The 21,713-nt window shown below is 39.2% G+C and overlaps 1 protein-coding gene and 1 pseudogene across 3 annotated transcripts in view; both read right to left on the bottom strand.

The window, feature by feature from the left end:
• Liprin-gamma overlaps positions 1-21,713 on the bottom strand; it is a 354,000-nt gene that overhangs the window by 80,849 nt on the left and 251,438 nt on the right. For all 3 annotated transcript variants that reach the window (XM_065236150.1, XM_065236152.1, XM_065236151.1), the window contains exon 13: positions 6,117-6,228. In XM_065236150.1, coding sequence (XP_065092222.1) covers positions 6,117-6,228 — 112 coding nt within the window. The remainder of the gene's footprint in view (positions 1-6,116; positions 6,229-21,713) is intronic.
• Positions 191-1,497, bottom strand: LOC135713007 (heterogeneous nuclear ribonucleoprotein L-like; annotated as a pseudogene).

The raw sequence follows: 21,713 nt of genomic DNA, 5'->3' as shown, positions 1-21,713 counted from the left end.
GGCTTTTTGTTAAAGCCGCACATCAATCCCGGAGACAGCCATCGGAGGTCAATTTCACGGTAATTGACGGATAAAAACCGTGTACGAATACGCACGAGATTAAAAAAATTTTTTTTTCAAAACACAACTGTGAATCTCCATCAAGTCTAGTTGTTGCTTTTGCTTTCCTTCTAAGGATATGGACTCCATCTTACATTGGTTCATCGTGTTCGGATTTGAGACAGTCGCCCGTCACCGAAATGGGCTTCACACCACCGGATTTTGCTGCTTTGGTGGAGGCTGTCGCGGCCGCTGCCGACATTGGGTTGCCAGGTGCTGGTGCTATGACCACGCCCATGTTTTCGATTTTCTCGTTGCTCCACGCACCGCAGGAGAAGCACAGCTTCATAATGAACGGGAATTTTGTGCCTTTGTGATCGATCGCGCTGTGGATGCACTTCATGATGGCGTTCACCGCCAGGGCTAGGCTCGGGAACTCGACCAATCCGGAGGAGGAACGTTCCGATTTCAGCGGGAACATTCCCACTTGCGACGGGTGGCAGTCCTTGGTGTTGAATGAAGTCAGCAGCAGATCCTCGGACATACCGGGTGGGGTCTTGAAGAAGTGGAGAATCTTGCTCGGGAAAGGAAGCGATTGTTCTTGGAGGCGCTGTAGTCCTTGAAGCTGATCGAATTGTACGGCAGGGTGTAGGGGTTGGTGGACTCTGACAAGTAGTTCTGCTTGGAAAATGTAATCTGAATTTTGCTACCATCATTTCCGATTGGAGCTTTATCCTGACAACATTTCCGTACAGGCAGAACAGATTAAACAGCTAATCGATGATGGCTGTGTTGTTCTCGAGTCCGTAGATCATCATCACTGCGCCCTGTAGCTGTGCCGGTTGAATGAAGTTGGCTGGTCCGTTTCGGGTCAGCGGTGCGTTCTTCATCAGTCCACCGTATGTTCGGGCCGGTGTTGGTTTCCAGTTTTCCGACGGATGAAATTCTGGCGTTGAAAAATTCGGTGCAAGTCCGTTTCCTCCGCCGGCTCCCAGAAGGGCTGGTTCAGGATCATGGTTGACTAATGATTGACGGTTGTTGAACGGGGTCGGCCTTCTGCCGAAGATGGTAGGATCTTGTAGCAACGGGGCTCGTCCGTTGCTGGCATCTTTGGAGACGACTGCTTCCAATGTGTAGTCCCCCTAATAAAAAAAATACCATACCCGAACCATAACCCAAAGTATTGAACTATTTCACAAATGGTTGGGATGATACCCATAACCATACAAATTTCATTAGGGCCCAACTGGAGTCCGTGTCGTTTTTGTAAACATTGAGTTTTTCTGGTTTGAAATAGTCGATCTTCAGTGTGCAGTAACCGGAGTAGATGTCACAGCCGTTCAATTCATCTCGGGTTTTTGTGGCGGATTCAATGCTGTCAAACTCAACCATAGCTTGGACTCCATTCTTCTTGAATATCTTGATACGTTGCACTTGTCCGTTGGGTGAGCAGATGTGTTAAATTTTCCAAGGAAGTGAATATTATTTATTGAAATTCAATTAAAGGATCAAGGATGAAATAATGGGTCCAAAATATTTTGCACTTAGCATACTTTAATAAAGAAGGAAACATTTCCTTTTTGAATGTTTATTTTAGAAATTTGGGATAAATACATTCGGGATACTGGAATTCGGGGTACCGGGTCGTTCGGGGTAATCGAATTCGAGGTAAAGGGTCATTCGGTGTAATGTCATAGAGTCGAAAGTTATCTGAACTAGACCTATAAGTTATCTGTAATTTATTTTACAGCTCATTGAAGTCATCTTATAAGATTTACAAAAGTTGCTAAAATTGTGCTCTGAAACACATTAAGTGTAATGGATTTTTTTTAAGTGCCTTCTGACCATAATGTACCAGTTTACTGGAGCAGATCCATGTCGTTTCTGGCCATGGTACAGTATTGACCAGAGGATTTATTGACTTTACCTAATCTGTCCCATGAATCTACTACTGAACTTATCCCTTCTGGCTTCTGGAATTGGTCCATTAGACGTCTTGAGCGGATCCAGAGGTCCTGATAGTTCAGACGTCTGTTCCCGTGTGTCCCAATCTGTTGATCTGACAGGCTATGGGCCTGCATTGTGCGAACAGAAACGGTCAGTGACGTCGAATAGTAGTTGAAAAGGTCCTGAGCGGCCAGCGGGGTAATTTGACCAACTCGTAGGACTCGCGCGGGGCCGGAAAGAACGGCTAACGACTGCGACTGCCTCTTGCAAGGTCTTGGTCAATCAATCGGGCGATCTGGCCGGTTAATCGAACCACATGGTGTCGACAGAATCGGCAGATGGAGTGGCCAGCCGAGACGTAGAGATCTGATCTAAGTCTGCCTGAACGTTCTAGCAGTAACTATTTAATTGAACCCGGTCCATACCTACAACAAAATACACGAACTTCTATCTGGCCAGGGATGGATCCACCTCAGAGTAGAAAAAGAGACGAGTTAAATTCCGACCTCACTCTGCTTTCAATACCATGCGCTCTTCTCCGCTTTGTTTCGACTTTCCTCTTTAATGATGTATTCAGATCTGAGCGTGCATTAGCGGAGCGGAGCAAAATTTGCGGGACAACTAGTAATTTTCTCCCTCTCGTACTTCGCAAAATCTCGCTGTGCAATCGTTCTCCTCAATGTGATAAGCTGTAAAGTTTGCTCTTTGCGTTTAATGTGTGAGGAAATAAGAAGCCTACATCTGTCCCCATACGACCGAACTCTCATCTGCTGCACAGGGGGCGTTGGGTGTATTTAGAGTGGATTTGGAGCAGACTCTCGCCCTTGTCGCTGAGCCACGTCTAGAGTTTGAGACCAGAATTTCTAATCCAACAAGTTCTTTTGATCTGCCCGGACGAAGAGCAGACTAAAAATTAGAAATATTCAGAGTCAGAGATGGGCGGAGAAATCAAAATGCAATTCGGCAGCAGGGTTTTATATATTAAATATCTTACAACCCTTGCCACAAGGTAGTGTTTCGCATGACTTATCATGTCGATTTTTTGATCTGCATCATGAGAATTGAATGCATCGCAATTTTTTGCACAATTCTAACTAACCAGCATTTAAATTTAACTTATGGAACCACACGAAAAATGATGGTACTTGAGTTACTATTCGATTACAATACTACCCTTTTTTCTGTGTTAGAGAGATTTTACCCGTTGGCTAGTTCAAACACAAAGCGAAATAATTGAACAAGATTCCAGTAAATGGCTAACAATCCAGGCATCGAATATAATGCAATCTGGTAATCCAAGGTTATGTAGGGTTCTGAACGAGGTCAGAGCTCCACCGTAGGATGAGAAAGCCTCCGTCCGGCAGAGATGTCCCGACAGCCAAAAGAAAGTTAAGGGACCTAAATGTTGTTGTATAGTCCACTGTCGTTGAAGAAATCAAGAACTGTCGCTAAGATAATTCCTAAATCCCTAACTCTTTCACATTTGTCTACAGTTTGATTTCCTAATGCAATTGAAATGTTTGAAGTTGTTCTTTTTTTACTAAATGATATTAAGTTACATTTTTTTACATTCAATTCTAGTAAATTTTTTTTGCACCATTTGTAGAATATGTGTATTTCATTCCGGAATGTATTGATGTCTTCTTCATTTCTTATTTCCAAAAAGAGCTTCATGTCGTCGGCATAAATAAGCAATTTAAGTTTTTTGAGAATGTAAGATATGTCGTTTACGTATAGAATAAAAAGGAGAGGTCCCAAATGAGAGCCTTGGGGGACGCCTGAAGTGACTTGAATTGGGCTCGATTTCTTTCCATTGAATTTAATTATTTGTTGGCGGTTAGTTAAATATGACTGACTTAATTCCAATTTTTTGCAGTTTAAAGAATAACATTGGTATGTCAATGCGGTCAAATGCCTTGCTAAAGTCTGTATAGAGAGCTTCTACGTGGTTTCCATTATCCATTGCATTCAATGAATAGTCTATAAATTCAAGTAAGTTGGTCGAGGTCGAACGACCCTTGAAAAAGCCGTGTTGCATGTCAGTAAAATGGAAGGTCCGTCGCCCAGGATTTTCCTAAAGCATTTCCCGTAGATGTCGGTATTGCGAACACATGCATTGGATGTGTTCCACGTCGCACACTCTGTGGAACTGCGTCCCACCACGTAATTTTCGCTGTACCACTGTTTGGTGGAATTTGAGCAGTAGCAGCTTGTCAAGTCCGACCAGAATATGCAGCTCACTTCATGCTGCTCCAGAAAAGGCAGTGGTCTCTTTCGTAGGCACTTTTCCTGGCAAATTTGCTGGTTCATGGTCCCAGAAGTAACGAAAGGTACACAACTGCAGATTGCTTGCCAGACAAGGACATTTTGGGGAAAATCAAGTTCTTTTTGATTTTACATTCTTTCCGGGGCACTCTTCCAGTCAACCAAGCTATAAAATTTATGCCCAGGAATTTGATCGAAAACTGCCAGAAGCGGTTAGAACGGGATTTTCGTTTTGAGCGCGCAGGATAGAATCGCGACGTGCTTGCTCTGGTGAAGCCATGTTGTAAACAAATGGACTTATCCTGACAACCAATGCCTACTGTGATTGTATACACTCATAGCTTGATACAGTGTAATTTTGAAAAATATTACTCAAAAATGCCTCAATGTGTCCGGATTTTTTTTTTGTGTTCAATCTTTAATTTACTTGATTTGAAACCCACAACCTAGCAAACAAAATGAAAGTAATTCTCAATTGATTGATATAATTGAGGTCATCATTAGCTCAGTCTGCAAAGGCACTGCTATAAAACAAGGTCGGGTCAAGGTATTTTTCGCGGTGGAGAGCCGGCGTAAACTCCCAGCGAGGACGTAATAAAGCCAAAAAGAAGCAGAACAATTGATAACTCTGAAAACTTTGCGTATTTTCTTGATTTAAGAATTTAAATTCGCTAAGGATAAACACAGGTATGATCAAAATTAAATTGAACATCTAGCTCCAGATTTACCAATGTTCTGTTCTGAGAACGATTAATAAATATGGATTGAATTCCAGCTAGTGCAACATTTGAACCTTTGCTCATTAGTTCTGATACTCTGTCACAAATTTGACTATTCCTCTGAGAGAGGTAGCAGCCAATATTTGCATAGTTGTTTATTGCTTTGCCTATGAAACATATGCACCTGCATCTCTACCGCTGCAGTCCGGGCACCCGGGTTTGTAATTATTTGGGATACATATTTTATGAAACTCTTGGGAACTGAACATGATGAACTTCGGCCGGAATATGTAAAACGCAATGAGGCATGCATTTCAAAAATCGAGCACATCCACTTGCTCATACACACATACACATCATAATGATGGTGGCGAGCACGGAGCAAATATTTGGCTAAAACTATATTGCAATATACATAGGTAGGGTAGATGTACCAGTTATGTAATTGAGGTGTGTTCCATTTATTCCACATCATAAAAGGAACCTAAAGCCGCAACTGGTACACCTACCCTAGACTCCCAGCGCAGCTAGATGGAAAACAAGCCCCAGCCTCCTTTGCTGGACGTGGACGTGAGTTTGGTTGTTGTAGGGTTTGGAGGTCAACTCCCGGTTTGGATATTTAATGCAGTAGGTAGCACTGTACCAGAAGGACGGATGGGAAAATAACGTGAATGAAGGTTTTTTTTTGCCGAAAACAGAAAAAAAGCAAATGTACAGCTAGAGCAGATATAGAGACGAAAATGTACGAATAAAGCACTAGAAGAGCAACACCGTGAATAACTAACGGGATAAATTTGCCGTGTTTTTGTGGATATAACGGGCGGAAAGTACATGCAAACTTTCTCCGGAACTGCTCCGTGTTTTTAATTCACTTTGCATTCGTATAGTTATTAAGGTCTCCCGTGGTGTATGCCAAAGAGGGTGAGCGTGTGTCCCAGGAAAGAATTCCAATCACGTCACATCCAGCGTTGCATCCACCCGCCGCCGGATGGACTGGATGTGGCGAATTGATCTGATCTGGTGCTCAATGCTGAACATGCACACTAGAGATGGCATACTGCGGTTCGGCGTGGTTCGGCACCGAAAAACGGCACAAAGAGGAAACGAAAGAAGGTAGGTACAAAGAAGGTTTAAGAAGCTACTTACCCGCAGGCTGCCGGTATTGCGACGATCTCCGGGCATGGGCATCATTCCGATTCCGCTGGCGATTGGTACCACGGTGCCGCCGCCGGTTCGAATCCCCTGGCCCAGTGTGGCTCTGTTGTAGTGGTGGTGGTGTTGTTGTTGTGATGATTTTTTGTGTTGTTGGTAATTAGATAAGGTTGTGTATTCAAGTTGTTGACATCGCGGCGTCCAACGTTCAGTGCAACATCAAAGTGTTTTTCCGCATGTGGATGTTGTTTTTCATTTTGTTTAGCAGCATATCGCAACACGAACACGACCATATTTTTTTTTTGTTTTCGGAGGATGAAGTGGCCCACGTCGTTCGTCGTAGCAAGGGTGCGTGTGTTTTTCGTGTATGTGTCGTTTGCAGTATGTTTGGTTGTTGTTGTTGATGTTGGGCGAGGAGACCGGCGGTCGAGAGGTGGTGGTGGTGTGGTTTGTACATTTATTTTTTTTTTCGTTTGAAATGAGAGAAAAAAGCAGACATGGAAAAACGTACATCAATCAAAAAATATATATTGAAAAAAGGTATGGAAATTAAAAACTAGAGAAACGGAACAAATGTATACTGATATATACGGAATGCAAGAATGGAGAAAATAACGTGAAACGTGGCGAGAGCGAGTGTGCAGGTTGAGTAAGGTAATTTTTTTTTGGTTTTTGTGTTTGCATTGGAATAAAAACGGGAGGCAACGAGTGAGCGAGCGAGTGAGTTAGAGAATTAGGGAAGGAGGAGGCAAGCGATTGCAAAAATTGGAGAATCAATTGATCGTCGGAATCATGCTTGTACCTATATACTCAGCATCGAGTGAAATATGAGAAGCAATGTGAATGTGATAGGGCTGACGAGGAGTTGACGGTACGTTAGCTGAAGAGCTGGAATGGATGTGTTTGTTGATGTATTTGATAAGAATAAATTACTTCAAATATGTCATCTAATACCATCTGGTCTGGGTGTATTTAAAATGATGTTGGAATCCTTTGAAGCATGAAGTTTTATTTGAATAAATTCGTTTCCGTAACGGTCTTTTAAAGTTGGTACACAGTAAACAAATTGGATGGATTTGTTTACAATATTATTTTCGGAAGAATATTATGATCAATCGGTACATTTTCTTGCAGTCATAATTTTCAGCATAATTTTTATACATTTTTAAGAGAGGTTTGACAAAAATTGAAATAGTTTTACGAAATTTATTACATATCTCTAAAACATAATTGTTAATCTGAATGTACAAGCTTTTTATTTAGAATAAAAAAAAACAATATGCAGAAGATTTTTATGTTTAAGCACCAACACTTAAAAGTTTTATTATTTAAAAAAAAAACGCAAGAGCCACTTAGAAATCATAGCTGAATTTTTAAGTAGACGTATTTGCTTTTGTAATCAAGGATTCAAACGACAATTGGTCGAAACACTTAGCTCGCTTAAGCAACAAACACCACTGTGGACAAGCAAAATGTTTCGACAAATTGACGCTTGTTTACAAAATCAGATACGTCTACTTGAAAGATCATCCTTTAACTACTTTATTGAAAGAATGCAGATTACCCAAGTAACCACCAGATCCTATAGTTAATCGCCCTTTTAAGGTAATCTACCTACCGGTGACAAGTGACTTTTTCGTTTTCTTCAATTTCCTTGTGTATTTTCGGGGAATCCCAAATGAAGCACCGGCTGGTCCCAAAAGAATTTTTCGTGAATCTCATGATGTAATACTAAGAACTTCAAAGTCCCGAGTAACCACAAGCCCGAAGAAGCCGATCATAAATTTCAGAGAATCTCAATAGAGATACAGAAGCATCCCAAGGGAGGTTCCGTAAAATCAAAAGAGGAATCTTGGAAAATATCAGCATAAAAAATTTCGGATAATCACAAAAGGGATACCTAAAAATCCCATAGAGGATTCCTCCGAATCACAAAGCGGATTCCTGTGAATCCTTTTGTAGGGGTTCGGGATATCCAAAGAGTTATTCTGAAAATCAAAAAAATAACTCAGGAAAATCCCTAAGAATCACACTTAGATTATTTTATAGGAGTCCGTATTTTTACTGGGTTTTTGAATTGCTGAAAAAGTCGGTAAAATTCAAATGACCGTTATCTGTAAGGAATCAATGAAATCGACAAATGTTATTTTCTATCATATAAGTCGGTACAAGTTCAGTATAAATTTTCTCATTTTTGAAATTTCGGCAGTTTTTTTTAATCGTTTGACGAACAGTTCCACGATTCAAAGACCCAGTACATCCTACTGACTAGATTATTGTGATCCTAAGAAGAATGCCATCACATCCTGGAAGGGGAAATGAAGAATCTCAGTCAGACGGAGATTTCCAATAATTACAAGACCGATTCCAAAGAATGCCCTCGAATGTTTTCCAAGAACCCCTAATAGAGATACATTAGCATCCCAAGTGGGATTTCGTTGAATCTAAAGAATAATTTAAAAGCCTGATATGGACCCTTTTTGCAATACAAAACTTAAATACAGCTTTAACTTTTTTTATTAGGCTTATATCAGCATTATGTTGCACTTTTTGCAATAGAGGGCTTGATGATTACTTTTGGAGGATTCCTGAGAATCTCAAAAGAAGTTCCAGCGAATAAAAAGAGAATTTTAGGTGAATCCCGTGAATTTAAAAAAAAAATCCACGAGGAATCATAGACATTTTCAACATGGATTTCGTTCTATGAAAGATTCCAGATAATTCCAACCAGAACTCTAAATCATCACTGACGAGATTCCAAAGAAGAACGATTCAGGAATATTTTAACAGTAAGCAAATCCCATCAGTGTTGGCAAAATCATCAATGAAATGATATTTTTTCACTCTCATACGCTCTTAATATCACTCATGATTTTACAAGCTCCTTTGAAATTGCGGGACTATTTACAACATGTAAACATGAAGCTGAGAGTTGACTCGATAAAAATAAGTCCGTTGCACATCGTTTTCTTAAAAAGAGAAAGTATAGGGTAAACGTTCCTATAGTTGCGGTACGTTAGAAGCGTTAGGTTCCTATAGTTGTATATGGAGACTCCGTACACAACTATAGGAGCCTAACGCTACTAACGTACCGCAACTATAGGAGCGTTTCCCCTAGTTAGCTATCTCTCTTCACCGATGGCAGACACGAAGCTACTGCTGCCAGCAGTGACGGTAGTTTCGAGTCGCGTTCAGGTGGAAAGCAATAATCATGACACTCAAACTCACCACGGTTTGGTTAGTATATTCGCAGCTTGTAATATCATCTGTAGTTGCTTGCTTGATGATTTTTATCTACGAAAATCAAGCGTCATCTTGAGCATTGGTGAGGTTTGATTTTTTGATATTTTCCCAACACTGAATCCCATGATGCGTTTTGGTGAATCCCAAGCGGGCTTCTGGCGAATTGCAAGAGGTATTCCGGTGAATCTCAAAAGTTGCTCTAGAGAAGCAAAGAAAAGTTCCAGAGAATCACAAGACAGATTCCGGAGAACCCCAAATAATTCCGAGAAAGGTTTTAGCGAATCCTGACAGGTAATACGTAATACAGGTAGAATCTCATTTAGAGAAATAGACCTATATCCTTACAACAATATCTTTATAACTCCACGTGAGTTGATCTACATGTCCATGGATCTACAAGAGAAGTCCTGGAGCACTGCAAGGAAAATTCACAGGAGATTTAACGGTAAATTCTGTGGATAATTTCATAATGAGGCAGTTTTGACCAAAATTTCAAGAAAATTCTGACATGAACTCCAAAATAATTCTGACAAAAATTTCTACAGAATTAAACAGGGATTTAAATATGAAGATATTTCCAAAAGGATTCGAATTAGAAGATCAATTTTCCAATTCAGCAGAGCTCAATAGCAATTTTAGCTGAATTTATATGAATAAATCAAGGAAAGATATGAAAATTCAAAGAAAATCCTGATGATAATTCTGATTAAAGATTCGTGTAAATTCAGATGTGTTTCAAGGAAATTCTTACAAAATATCAAATGCATCCTAACCGAAAATCCAGGTGAATTATGATAAAAATTCATAGGGAATCTGAGTTTGATAGGTCTAAAAGAATTCTAAGGAGTTGGAGCTCTGAAATCAGCATTTGACAAAAATTAATTGATATCGGTTCCGAGCAAAGCTTAAATTAAAAAAAAATCTCAGTCGCGATGAAACGTTGAGCGTCAAAAAAACAATACCCCCATTTGTTCAGAAACCGGGCGTTTAGCAAATTAAGAAAGGGGTGTCATTTTCATGGTTCACCAAGGGTGCAGTAAACTCTCACCGCTCCGCACGGGATACAAATGAGATTCAGTACAATCCTTTGCGGGGATTCCTGGCTCAAAGAGGATTTATGAGAATCCCAAGTTGGGTTTTGGAATCTTGACGTTCGCTGGCATAATCTCGAGGTAGATTCTGAAGAATCCGAATAGGAATTAAATTGAAACCTAAAAGCAATAATGTAGAATCCTAAAAGGGATTCCGGAGAATCCAAAGAGCAGTTTTTGGAAATCACAGCAAGACAATTTCTGGTGAATCCCAAAGAGGATTCCTGTGAATCCCAAAGGGGACTCCTGTGAATCCCAAAGGGGATTCCTGTGAATCCCAATGGAGATTCCTGTGAATCCCAATGGGGATTCCTGTGAATCCCAATGGGGATTCCTGTGAATTTCAATGGGAATTCTTTTGAATCCCAATGGGGATTCCTTTGAATCCCAATGGGGATTCCTTTGAATCCCAATGGGGATTCCTTTGAATCCCAATGGGGATTCCTGTGAATCCCAATGGGGATTCCTGTGAATCCCAATGGGGATTCCTGTGAATCCCAATGGGGATTCCTGTGAATCCCAAAGGGGATTCCTGTGAATCCCAATGGGGATTCCTGTGAATCCCAATGGGGATTCCTGTGAATCCCAATGGGGATTCCTGTGAATCCTAATGGGGATTCCTGTGAATCCTAATGGGGATTCCTGTGAATCCCAATGGGGATTCCTGTGAATCCCAAAGGGGATTCCTGTGAATCCCAAAGGGGATTCCTGTGAATCCCAAAGGGGATTCCTGTGAATCCCAATGGGGACTCCTGTGAATTTCAATGGGGACTCCTGTGAATCCCAAAGGGGATTCCTGTGAATCCCAAAGGGGTTTCCTGTGAATCCCAAAGGGGATTCCAAGAGTTATTCTGGAGAATCAAAGAAGAATTCTATAGAATAAGCGGAGAGATTCCAGAGAATCATAAGAGTCATAAGAAGTATTCTAGTGAATCTTGACATTCGTTGGAATAGCCCCTAGAAAGATTCTGATAAATTAGAATGGAAACTCTGAGAATTCTGTTATGGTTGGTGTATGGGATTTCGGAGAAATCAAAGAGGAGTCTTAAGAAATCTCAGCTTGAAAGATTCCGAAGAATTTCAAGCAGGGATTCCAGCAAGTCCCGAAGGAATCTCCTGCATTTCCTAAAGGGGATTCATACGAATCCCAAAGGAAATTTCTGAAAACCCTGAGAGTGGGGGTTCAGTTAATTCCAAACAGGATTCCGGTTAATCCCAAGAGCTATTCTTTATAATCGATGAGAAATTCTAGAGAATCACAAAAGAGAATACGTGGATAGTCAATGAATGCTTAGAACGATTTTAGCTAATCATGATACGGAACTGAGAGAATTCCATTTAGACATAGAATTTGAATTATCCCAAGAAAGATTTCGATGAATCCAATCAGAAATTCCAGAGATTCCTAATAATAGAGATACAGAAGTATCCTCAAAAGGGGTTCTCGGGAGTATCAAAATAAGAGCTAATGAAAATCTTGATATGAAAAATTCAGGAGAATTCCATAAGATATTCTTGCGAATCCCTAAAGGGATGCCTGCAAATTCCATACAGGATTCGCAAAGGGGATTATTGTGAATCCTCTTGTGGAGGTTTAGCTGATCCAAAGAGTTATTCTGACAAATCAAAGAATAATTCAGGATAATCTTAAAGAATTCTAAGAAGAATTCTATTGAATCCAGCCAGGGAAAATGAAGAATCTCAACGAGACGGAGATTTCCAATAATTGCAAGACCAATTCCAAAGAATTCCATCGAATATTCTAGAGAATCCCTAATAGAGATACAGAAGCATCACAAGTGGGATTTCGTTGATTCTAAATAATAATTTTGGAAAATATCAGCATGAAAGATTTCGAAGAATCTCAAAAAAATATTCCCACGAATCCCATAGAGGATTCCTACGAATCCTAAAAGGGATTCCTGTGAATCCTCTAATCCTCTTGTGGGGGTTCAGTAAATCCAAAGAGTTATTCTGAAGAAACAAAGAACAATTCAGGAGAACCCCAAATAATTCTAAGAAGAATCGAAAGAATCCTAAAAAATATCCCAGAGAATCCTAATAGAGATAGATAAAGCATCCCAAGTACGGTTTTAGAAAATTTAAAGAGAAATTTCCGGAAACGTTTCCGGAGAATCCCAAGAGGGCTTCCGTTGAATCGCAAGAGTCATTTTGGAAAATCAAAAAGGAATTCAAGAGGTTGTAGCTTGACTGGCAAGGTGCAAAACATCTAAACGCCTGGGAATCACTATTTATCACCAGTACTGCTGAACCATTGATGAATGAAGATGACCCCCCATTATATCCTACCTTTAAAAACCTGACAAATTTGAGAATCCAGTAGCTTCTCTTCTCATCTATTTGGACGTGTACGGGACAACGTATGAACATCCGGAGTAATCAGTCGGACATTGCCCCGTAGATGTGCAGCATCACGCCCGAAACCGGTCGACAGAAATGTAAATTTTAATTTAATTAAACGTTGTAAGAAGGATAAGTGTTGTCTCGCGTTGCGTCTTGTTAGTGAATTCAAGGGATTAACAAGAGGCATTCTGGAGAATCCTAATGCATTCAATGAAGGATTCAAACGAATAGTGACAGGTAATACGAAGAATCTCATTCAGACATGGATTCCGATAAATTCCAAGAAAGATTTCGACAAATCTCAATAGAAATTCCAGAAAATCCTAAAAGATATACAGAAGAATCCCTATTGGGATTCCTTAGAAACAAAAGAGGAATTTAAAAAAAATCCCAGCAATGGGGATTCCTGCAAATCCCAATAAAGATTCCTCCGAATCGCACCGGATTCCTGTGAATCACAAGAGTTATTCTTAAGAATAAAATAGTCATTCAGTAGAATCCCAAGAGATTCTATCGAATGCTAACAAGGACTTCAAAGATTCTGATTCTGACCTAGATTTTGAATATTAGCAATAAATATAGAACTTCCAGAGAATCCAAATAGAGAATCAAATGACTTCCATGAATCCATAGAGGATTTTTTTTTAGAATCCCAGCATGAGAGGTTCTGAAGAATTCCAAGAGGAGCTTTGGTAGATCTCAAGAAGAATTCCAGATGTAATTTCTCTGGGATTTTAGTGAATCCAAGAGGAATTTTAAAGAACTTACGATGGATTCAGATTAATTATGAGAGACTCTGCAGAATCCCAAGTGGGATACCCGTGATCCACAAGAGAGATTCTGGAGAACCTCAAATGGTAGTCTAGAGAATTCCAAGAGGAATTGTCATTCAGGCAGGAACTACGAATAATTCAAAGAAAGATGATACATTTTATTCCAAATTGGAATTCTGCATAGCTCCACCAGGAATGTTATAGAATCCCAGGAGGGTTTCCAGGAAATTTCTTAAAATATACTGAAAAATCTTAGATTCCGGCTAATTGATTGCTGAGAAGTTCAGCGGAAAATTCCTTTAAGAAAGCTGGAGAATCCCAAGAAGGATTTTTATTTGATTTCAAACGAATCCAAATGATTCTGAAGAAGAGTTAACCACACTACATATTCCAGGGATTTCAAAAAGGATATCAGATAAACCTCAAATGGCATTCCTAGTTATCCTCCGATACGACACACTTCTAGCAGTAAAAACTACTTGGTTGAATCAATGCATCTTTTGAAAAGCAATTTTTCAATCCACATTCTTAAAGCAAAAATGAATCCACTCGATGATGGTTCATTGTTTGCCAGTTGAGAAAGAAATTGCCGGCCATGGCATGACAATCGAAGTTGATGTATTATTTCTGGATCTACTGGAAACTTTTACAAATCTAGTATAAACTTGCTCCAGAAACAGCCCACCGCTGAAGAGACGCTATGCATAACTGCAAGGTAGTTCTGAGTAGAGTTTCAAGGAATTGGGATTGTGAACAGAATTCCTGAGAATTCTTAGAATGATTCTGGAAAGACTTAAATGGGAATCAAAAGCAGCATTTCAATGGAGATCCAAGTAATGCTGAGGATAAATCAAAGATAATTTAGAGGATAAATTTCTCTTACAATACTGACGAATGTCGGAATTACGCTGAGGTAAAGCTGAGGAAATGTCAACGAGAATGCTTAGGAAATTTCCATGGGAATATTCAGAAGCAATTGTAAGGAGCAGTTGAAGATGATTCAAATTTTTATTTTGGTTCTGCCAAATATATTTGCATCAATACTTTGGAGCAGTGTCTGTTTTTATCATTTTCCATCACAAGGAGTAGCGTTTCAACCCAATGTAGATGAATTGCGTTTGTTTTGAAAATCTTCGCTGATGTGAGTGTGCTTGATTATCCAATTCAAAATTGTCAAAATCAGAAGCGATCCTCAAAAGCGAAATAATCAAATTCATTTAGGGCAAAATGATTATTATGAATATTGTCGATTCTAGAGCCTGAAACCTCGATATTATCATCAATTCAGCAAGAGGCAATCATTTTCCATCGATCTGTCTGTAAAAGCCAATATAACACGTTCATCAGCACTATGTTTGTGTAAAATGAAAATAATCATTCTGTATTTGATCCTCAAAATCATTCACACCAAGATGAAGACTATTATTAATATTGACAACAACACAGCCACGAATGAAGAAAAACAAATGTTGACTTTGATACTCAGAGGTTGCCTTGATCAAGATAATGTTGTTATGTCAAAATTCAAATTCAGGCAGGTAGTTGGCCAATCTGTTAAGGTTGTCTTTATTTTCAGCTAAGTTGAGTATAGAAGAAATGATTTTTATCAGCACTGCTCTGGAGTACTGTCAAAACTTTTGCTCATGTGGTACCAACGCATGAAATTTATGCTTGTAACATATAACTACAAAAATCCAATCAAGCTCTCGACCAACCTTGATGGTTACAATTCCCTCAACAAGACACTGAAGATGGTTACATGTGTCGTTATCATGATTTACCGACGAAGCCGAAAACTTGTTCCATCCCAATCCACCCAAGTCCCGCCATTACTGGGAGCAACGTACACACCCAAAAAAAAATCGCTTTACTTACACCGAAAGTTAATCATAAGGCAGCAACAGCCCTCAGAGTACCCTCCCGGGGAGGTCGGCCATCATCTGTTCGTACTCTCGGTGTTAAATTTCCTATCATTAGTCTTCTCATAAAACTTTTTAACCACTTTAGTGCACAACCTCGCCATACAAGACGAAGAAGAAAGGCCGACTCCGACTCCGACTTCGGCTGGTTATAAAAGTGAAAAGAACAAGCATGATAAAATAAGGGAAAACTTTCGTCTTCAACAAGTTTTCTCCTCAATGAAATATGCCATAAATACTGGAAGGACGAACCTGAGTCAGGGTTGCCAGCGACGAAGGGACGTTCCATAATAAATATTTAAAGTTTATCCTCATTCAAAATGGCATCCCCGCATGCACACATACTCGCATTATTTCCCCAGACGGGCATGTTCCCGTTTTCCTATGTTGTGGGAAGAATTTATATGCGAATAGGGACGGATCGCACGGCCTTGTCATCCGTCATTTCACGAACAAAGGCCCAGTCCCTTGAAACATAAAGGAAGAGTGAGACGGTACTCTAAAGTTTTTTCTCATTTTCCCATGTTTGATTTTGCTATTTCGAAAAAGAAACCACCGCAAATTGTATCACTTCCCAGTGAAGAGTTTTGCTTGTTTAACAGAACAACCAACCGGTCGTGAACCGGGGATTACTTTTACCCGAAGTCATCTTTTGTGTATCTTGCGAATTGCAATTCAACAATCGAATCACCATCCGCACCGGTCTTTCTGCTTGATTCTTTCGAGGAACTGGAAATTACAATCTCCCTCTGTCAAGCTCAAACAATCGTTGGCACCGTGTAAGCTACATTCAGAGATTGGACAACTTTCGTTTCGAGTGCTAAAAGCAGGATTAGAAGACCATCCTCATCGCCATTTCACCCCTGTTTTGTCGGAGTGATGTTTGAACTCTCTTACGATTGTTGCTGTTATTGTTGTGGTTGTCGTTTGAGCGGTAATTTGCAGTAAACCCAAACGACAAACTACCAAACCGACAACAGCTGCTGGCTGGACCACATCGTCCGAATCCGCAGAAACGTAACTGGGAAATGTAAGCTTTTCGAGAGTTTTTTGGAGCGCTTCTGTTTTGGCTTGTGTTCTCATCGGATGGTACCATCAGCTACCCTACTGTCTGGCGATGGCTAATGACTTTTGAAAATGTTCGTTACCGAAGAATGGACATTTAGATAGCGAACAACGACTGTTCTGTGTGGTTTGCTGAAATGTTTATTCTTTTGAATGAAGTTGAGGCAGTGCGAAGTTGGCATTTTACATTCGATCAGTATTGGAGGTAATGGTTGTTGGAAGGTTGGTCAATAAAGGAATTCTGCTACGCATTTTGACCAGTTAGCTTTGTACTATTTTGCCACCGTAGTAGTGAATACGATTTCATTTGCAATCCCATTGCATTGCCTTCTGACATGGCTCGATCATAACTATGGGGGTGTAGTTTGTTGATTTTAGTTTAGAACAAAATAATTTGATATATACCGCTTAAAACCTAAGCATTTGAAAAATGGTTCCAACTCAATATCCAACGATTTTTTGAATATTCTGAAATCTTACTTTAAGAAGTGGAGGGGGTTTACTTAAAATCTTACAGTGTCTAACGAGGAGAAGGGGGGGAGTCTAATATTCGTTCAAAACCCCTTACATCATTTGTGGATGACCCCTACACATGTTTGACCTTTGAACTCTGGCTCTGTTTTGCCTACCTTTTTTCCAGATACAGTGAGGTGGGAAAGCAGTCGCGTTTACTAATCAACTACCGGGGCAGTCTCGTGAAGCTTCATCTAAATTTATGCCTTGTTCGCTAATGATTTCACAGAATCCGTCGTGAGCGAGTGTGTGCTCTCTCTAGACTGGCCCACATTTATATGAGAGGATTTTTTATCAGAGTTGTGCCATTAGGTGAGTATACCACTTTCTGGAAATTTCAGCTCATTCGGATGTAACACGAGCTGATGCTTTTAGTTCATATGAGGATTTTGGTCTAAATGTGTGGAGAAATAATATTCCTTCACTCTTTCGTGAATAGAACTGGTTCAGCACACTCGATTAAGCTCCGAATTTCAAGACATGTAGCTTAAACTATAAAGAACAACTTTGATGAAAACAGGATCACGACTCAAGTTTGTGTTATTGTCCACAGGCCAACATCCACACTCCTGTTATTAGGTGAGATAACACCTCTCTGAATGTTTCAGCTGTTTTTGACGTAACACGGACTAGCGGTATTGGTTTAATGTTTATATAGGGGATTTGGTTTAAATTTTCACATGAAAAAAGCTCATATACATTCAATATCTAATATCTCAACAAAACTAACTGGATTCATGATGCAGGCTTCAGCCAAGTTGTTCCTTATTCTTTGAACTACAAGTTTTAAAAATCTGACCCAAGTCAAGAATATGGAAACTTCCTTATGACCGCGAGAGTGTACGAGTGTCATGTTTCATGTATTTTATCCAAAATCCTCATACAAAATTCAAACTAAAAGCGCCTGCTCATGTTACAACCAAAATAGCTGAAACTGTAAGAGAATGATTTTTTCCCCTAAAGGAACAAATCTAGGAGTTGGCCCGTGGGAAATTAGAACTTTTATTTTTGTGGGCCAGTCTAATGCTTTCGATGTGAACGCTTATCTATCATGTGAGAAGGATTCCCCACTGTTTCTCGCCTCGTATTCCGACTACTATACATATAGAACCGAAATAGTATTTTCCGAGAATGAGAGCACCTGCGGATTCACTAATAGTATCTTGCAATGCTGACAGCATTCAATCAAAGTGTTTTGTTACTTCATCAGTGAAGTTTACGATTTTCAAAATTGGGAAGCAATGTTTTACTAATATCAATATGAAGCTTAAGTGCGATAATTTATTAGCTATTCTGAAGAGGATTGATTGATAGTTCTGCTAGAGAACGGCAGTGTGAAAGTTGAACAGAAGTTGAAATTGAGCGAAGGGCCTTTAATGTGACAATACTAATCAAAAAATAGTTGCAGTATAACACATCATCGCCTGGAAATTCTTTCGGAAACGTGGGGCTTTAGGTAGTGATAAACGTCACAGGCACTCTTTTACCTATGGATTTGAAAACATACCTCAAATACCCACATCCATCAATGTATGAGCTAGGTAAATGAGCGTGCGTTTAATTAGTATTGTCGCATTAAAGGCCCTTCGCTCAATTTCAAGTTTTGTTCAATTTTCACACTGCCGTACTCTAGGGAAACTATCAATCTATCTGCTCAGAACTTCATCTAGCTCAGTGGTTCTCAAACTTTTGTGGAAGAAAAGCCTACATAACTCCCTGAAGCTATAAAAAATGGCATTGACAAATTGATCTGAAGCGACCTTCTCCGATTTGCATGAAACTGTTCATATGTGTATGGTTATCGTCAATCGATCGTATTCGATATTTTTCAACAAATCATAATTTGTAAACATCACTTGTGAAAATTCCAAGTAGTGAAGCATTTTGTGAAATTCAAAATGGCCGCATTTTAGCTCAAATGTGAATGGTTAACCATAAAGAGCAGTTCCAAGCCATATAATGAATCGAAAAACTAGACCTTGTCCGAATTGTTTGAAACTTCACATAATTGTTCGTTATGGGAAATAATTTACATTTGTCCTAAAATTCGGCCATTTTGGATCCCACAAAATTTTCAAAATGGTGCCTTTGAAATGTTTCAATTGATTGTAGCACGGAAACGGCACTTCTGATCAAAATAACGACTGAAAAAAAAAAGATTTGAAAGAATATACTAACAAAAAGTGTTTTGTAATTTAATGTAAAAATTCTAATAAACGTTAAAATTCTTATTGTTGAATCTTTTTTTGTAGAAAAAGCTCATGCAAAATTGTAACATTTTTAATGTTTAAAATGATGAACACTTTGAAATTTCCACAAAATCGTTGGTCGATTTTTTTAACTTTTTGTTGAAACGTTTTTTTCATGTAATTTGTACTCAGATTTTTTTTGAGGTATTTTAAACCTTTTTTTGTGAAAAAAAATACACATTAGACAGAACTAACGAAAAGCTCTTAAATTTGACCAAAAGCTTTTGTTCTAATTTTTTGTCAGTTTTCAAGTGTCCAGGGTTTTCAACATGCCAACAGTTTTCATTTGTCATTAGTTTTTTGTAATATTTTTTTTTTTCAAAAATCAGACAAGAACGTTTTGAAATATTTGGGTTTTAAGTTTGATGTTGTATTTTTACTTTAAAAAATAATTTTCAACAACTTTGTGCTTCAATATCCATTAGACTGATGGCAAAATTTAACATTTTCGCTCCACAGTGCTCAAGCGGTTCCAAATCGGGTCTAGATTAGCCTCCCAAGGTTTGAACTGATTTGGTAAGAAACTGACTTAGCACAAACCATTTGAAGTTTATATGGGAATTACTATGGGGAAACCAAACTTTTTCTTCGTAGTCTTCTATCATTCTTCCATATTGCACCGTTTAAAGTTTCTATAGCTATTCTTATGGAAAATTTTCTCAGCTACAACTTTGCGGAATACTGTTTTTCAGCCAAACATTAAATTAAATAGTTATTAATTGTTTAAAACATTGATAATCTTATGGCATGATCAAGCAACTGTTTTTTGGGCAACACTGTATTCTGCCATGTGACATAGTAGCCATGATGTTTTAGCTCTGTTCGTACATCGACGAAAAGTGTATCGGCGCGCCATCTAGGAGTCAACCCTCATGGACCGACAGCATAAACCATTCTCGTTCGTCGATAATGGCGCCCGGCAGAAAAAAGAGTATTGGCGGTCTCACTCTATCCGGTCTTCTGCAAAATGGAGGAATCCCCTATAAAAGGCCGACTTGTCAACGTGCTCGTCCTCTTTTTCATGCGACAACTCGACACCCATCAACAGCGAACCAGCAGAGTCACAACAAACAAAGTGAAACCGAAAGTTAAGTGTAGTTTTTTTTTGAATTATATTTTTAGAAGAATAGAATAAAAGTAGTGAACAAGTTACCTTAGTAATTAAATTAAAGTAGTCTGTACTAGTTACTTGTGCTCCGTATCGGTGTGGCAATTAGAAATCATAGGAAAGTGAAAATAAAAGAAATCGATTCATAAAGACTTGCGTGTTCCCGTTGTGCTCTGTGGTGCCCTGAAAGGAAGAAAATTTGGCACAGAACTACTGTTCTCCGCTGATCCATCGAACAAGCTATTCTACACGCCAGAAACACCAATGTTGCCTGCTGAGCAGTTGATTGAGCATAATCATAAGACAATAGTGACTTGAATCATAAATAACTTTTGATCCTTACATTTGATCGAAAAATGGTCTTGAACAAAGTAGTAGCTGTGAAAATTTACTACAAGTACAGCTATCAATTTTTACAGTAGAGTAATAGCATTAATTATAAGATAGATGTGAATACAACATTTGTTTTTCCCATAGTAATTTCCATATAAACTTCAACTGGTTTGTGCCAAGTCAGTTTCTTACTAAATGACTTCAAATTTTGGAGGCTAATCAGGAACCAAATTGGAACCGTCGAGCGAAAATTTCAAATTTTGCATCAGTCTACTATCCATAACAAACAATTACGCAATGTTTAGCTATTTTGCCTGGAACTGCTCATAACAAACAATTATGCAATATCGGAGAAGGTCGAGTCTGAAATTAATTTATTTTTTGCTATTTGGTGTGGAAATGCTCTTGTCGTGATAGTCACTTAATTTACTTTTGTTGATTCATTGTTCGTCAATATTTGGCCTGCTTTACAAAGTTGTGCCACTAACTCGATTCGTGGATGTTTGTCTCCAGTTTCTTGAGAGTCTCACAATCCATAGATCTTGCGCCGCTTGTTCTAACCACCTAGGTCTCTACTCTCCTTTGCGACGTGTACCGGACAAATTCGAGGGAAACATCCTTTTTGCCCATTTTACCCTTCCAGTATTAGTGATTTTCTGGATACTTCTCTAGCTATAGAGTTGTGCCAGCTCGTGGCTCATTGTTCATACCCTTTCAAGATTGAGCAAGGCCTTATAATTGATTGATTGGTAGGCCGTCCATCGCACCGGATCTTTTTGAGACGAGCTAGTGCAACAGAAGAGTGTAGATTGGATCGTTGGTGCTGGGTTGTACTCACGAAATAGAATGTAATTGCATTTTTGATTGCATTCTGTTTCTATAAATCCTATACTGTTTCGCTAAGGCAATCGTCAAGACTATGGAATATTTGAG

This window comes from Ochlerotatus camptorhynchus, unplaced genomic scaffold (assembly GCF_037179485.1).
Source record: "Ochlerotatus camptorhynchus isolate MF236.1 unplaced genomic scaffold, CSIRO-AGI_Acam_v1.1 ptg000530l, whole genome shotgun sequence".
Lineage (NCBI taxonomy): Eukaryota > Metazoa > Arthropoda > Insecta > Diptera > Culicidae > Ochlerotatus > Ochlerotatus camptorhynchus.
The sequence above is the reverse complement of the archived record's forward strand: the minus strand, read 5'-3'. Positions and strand labels throughout refer to the sequence as shown.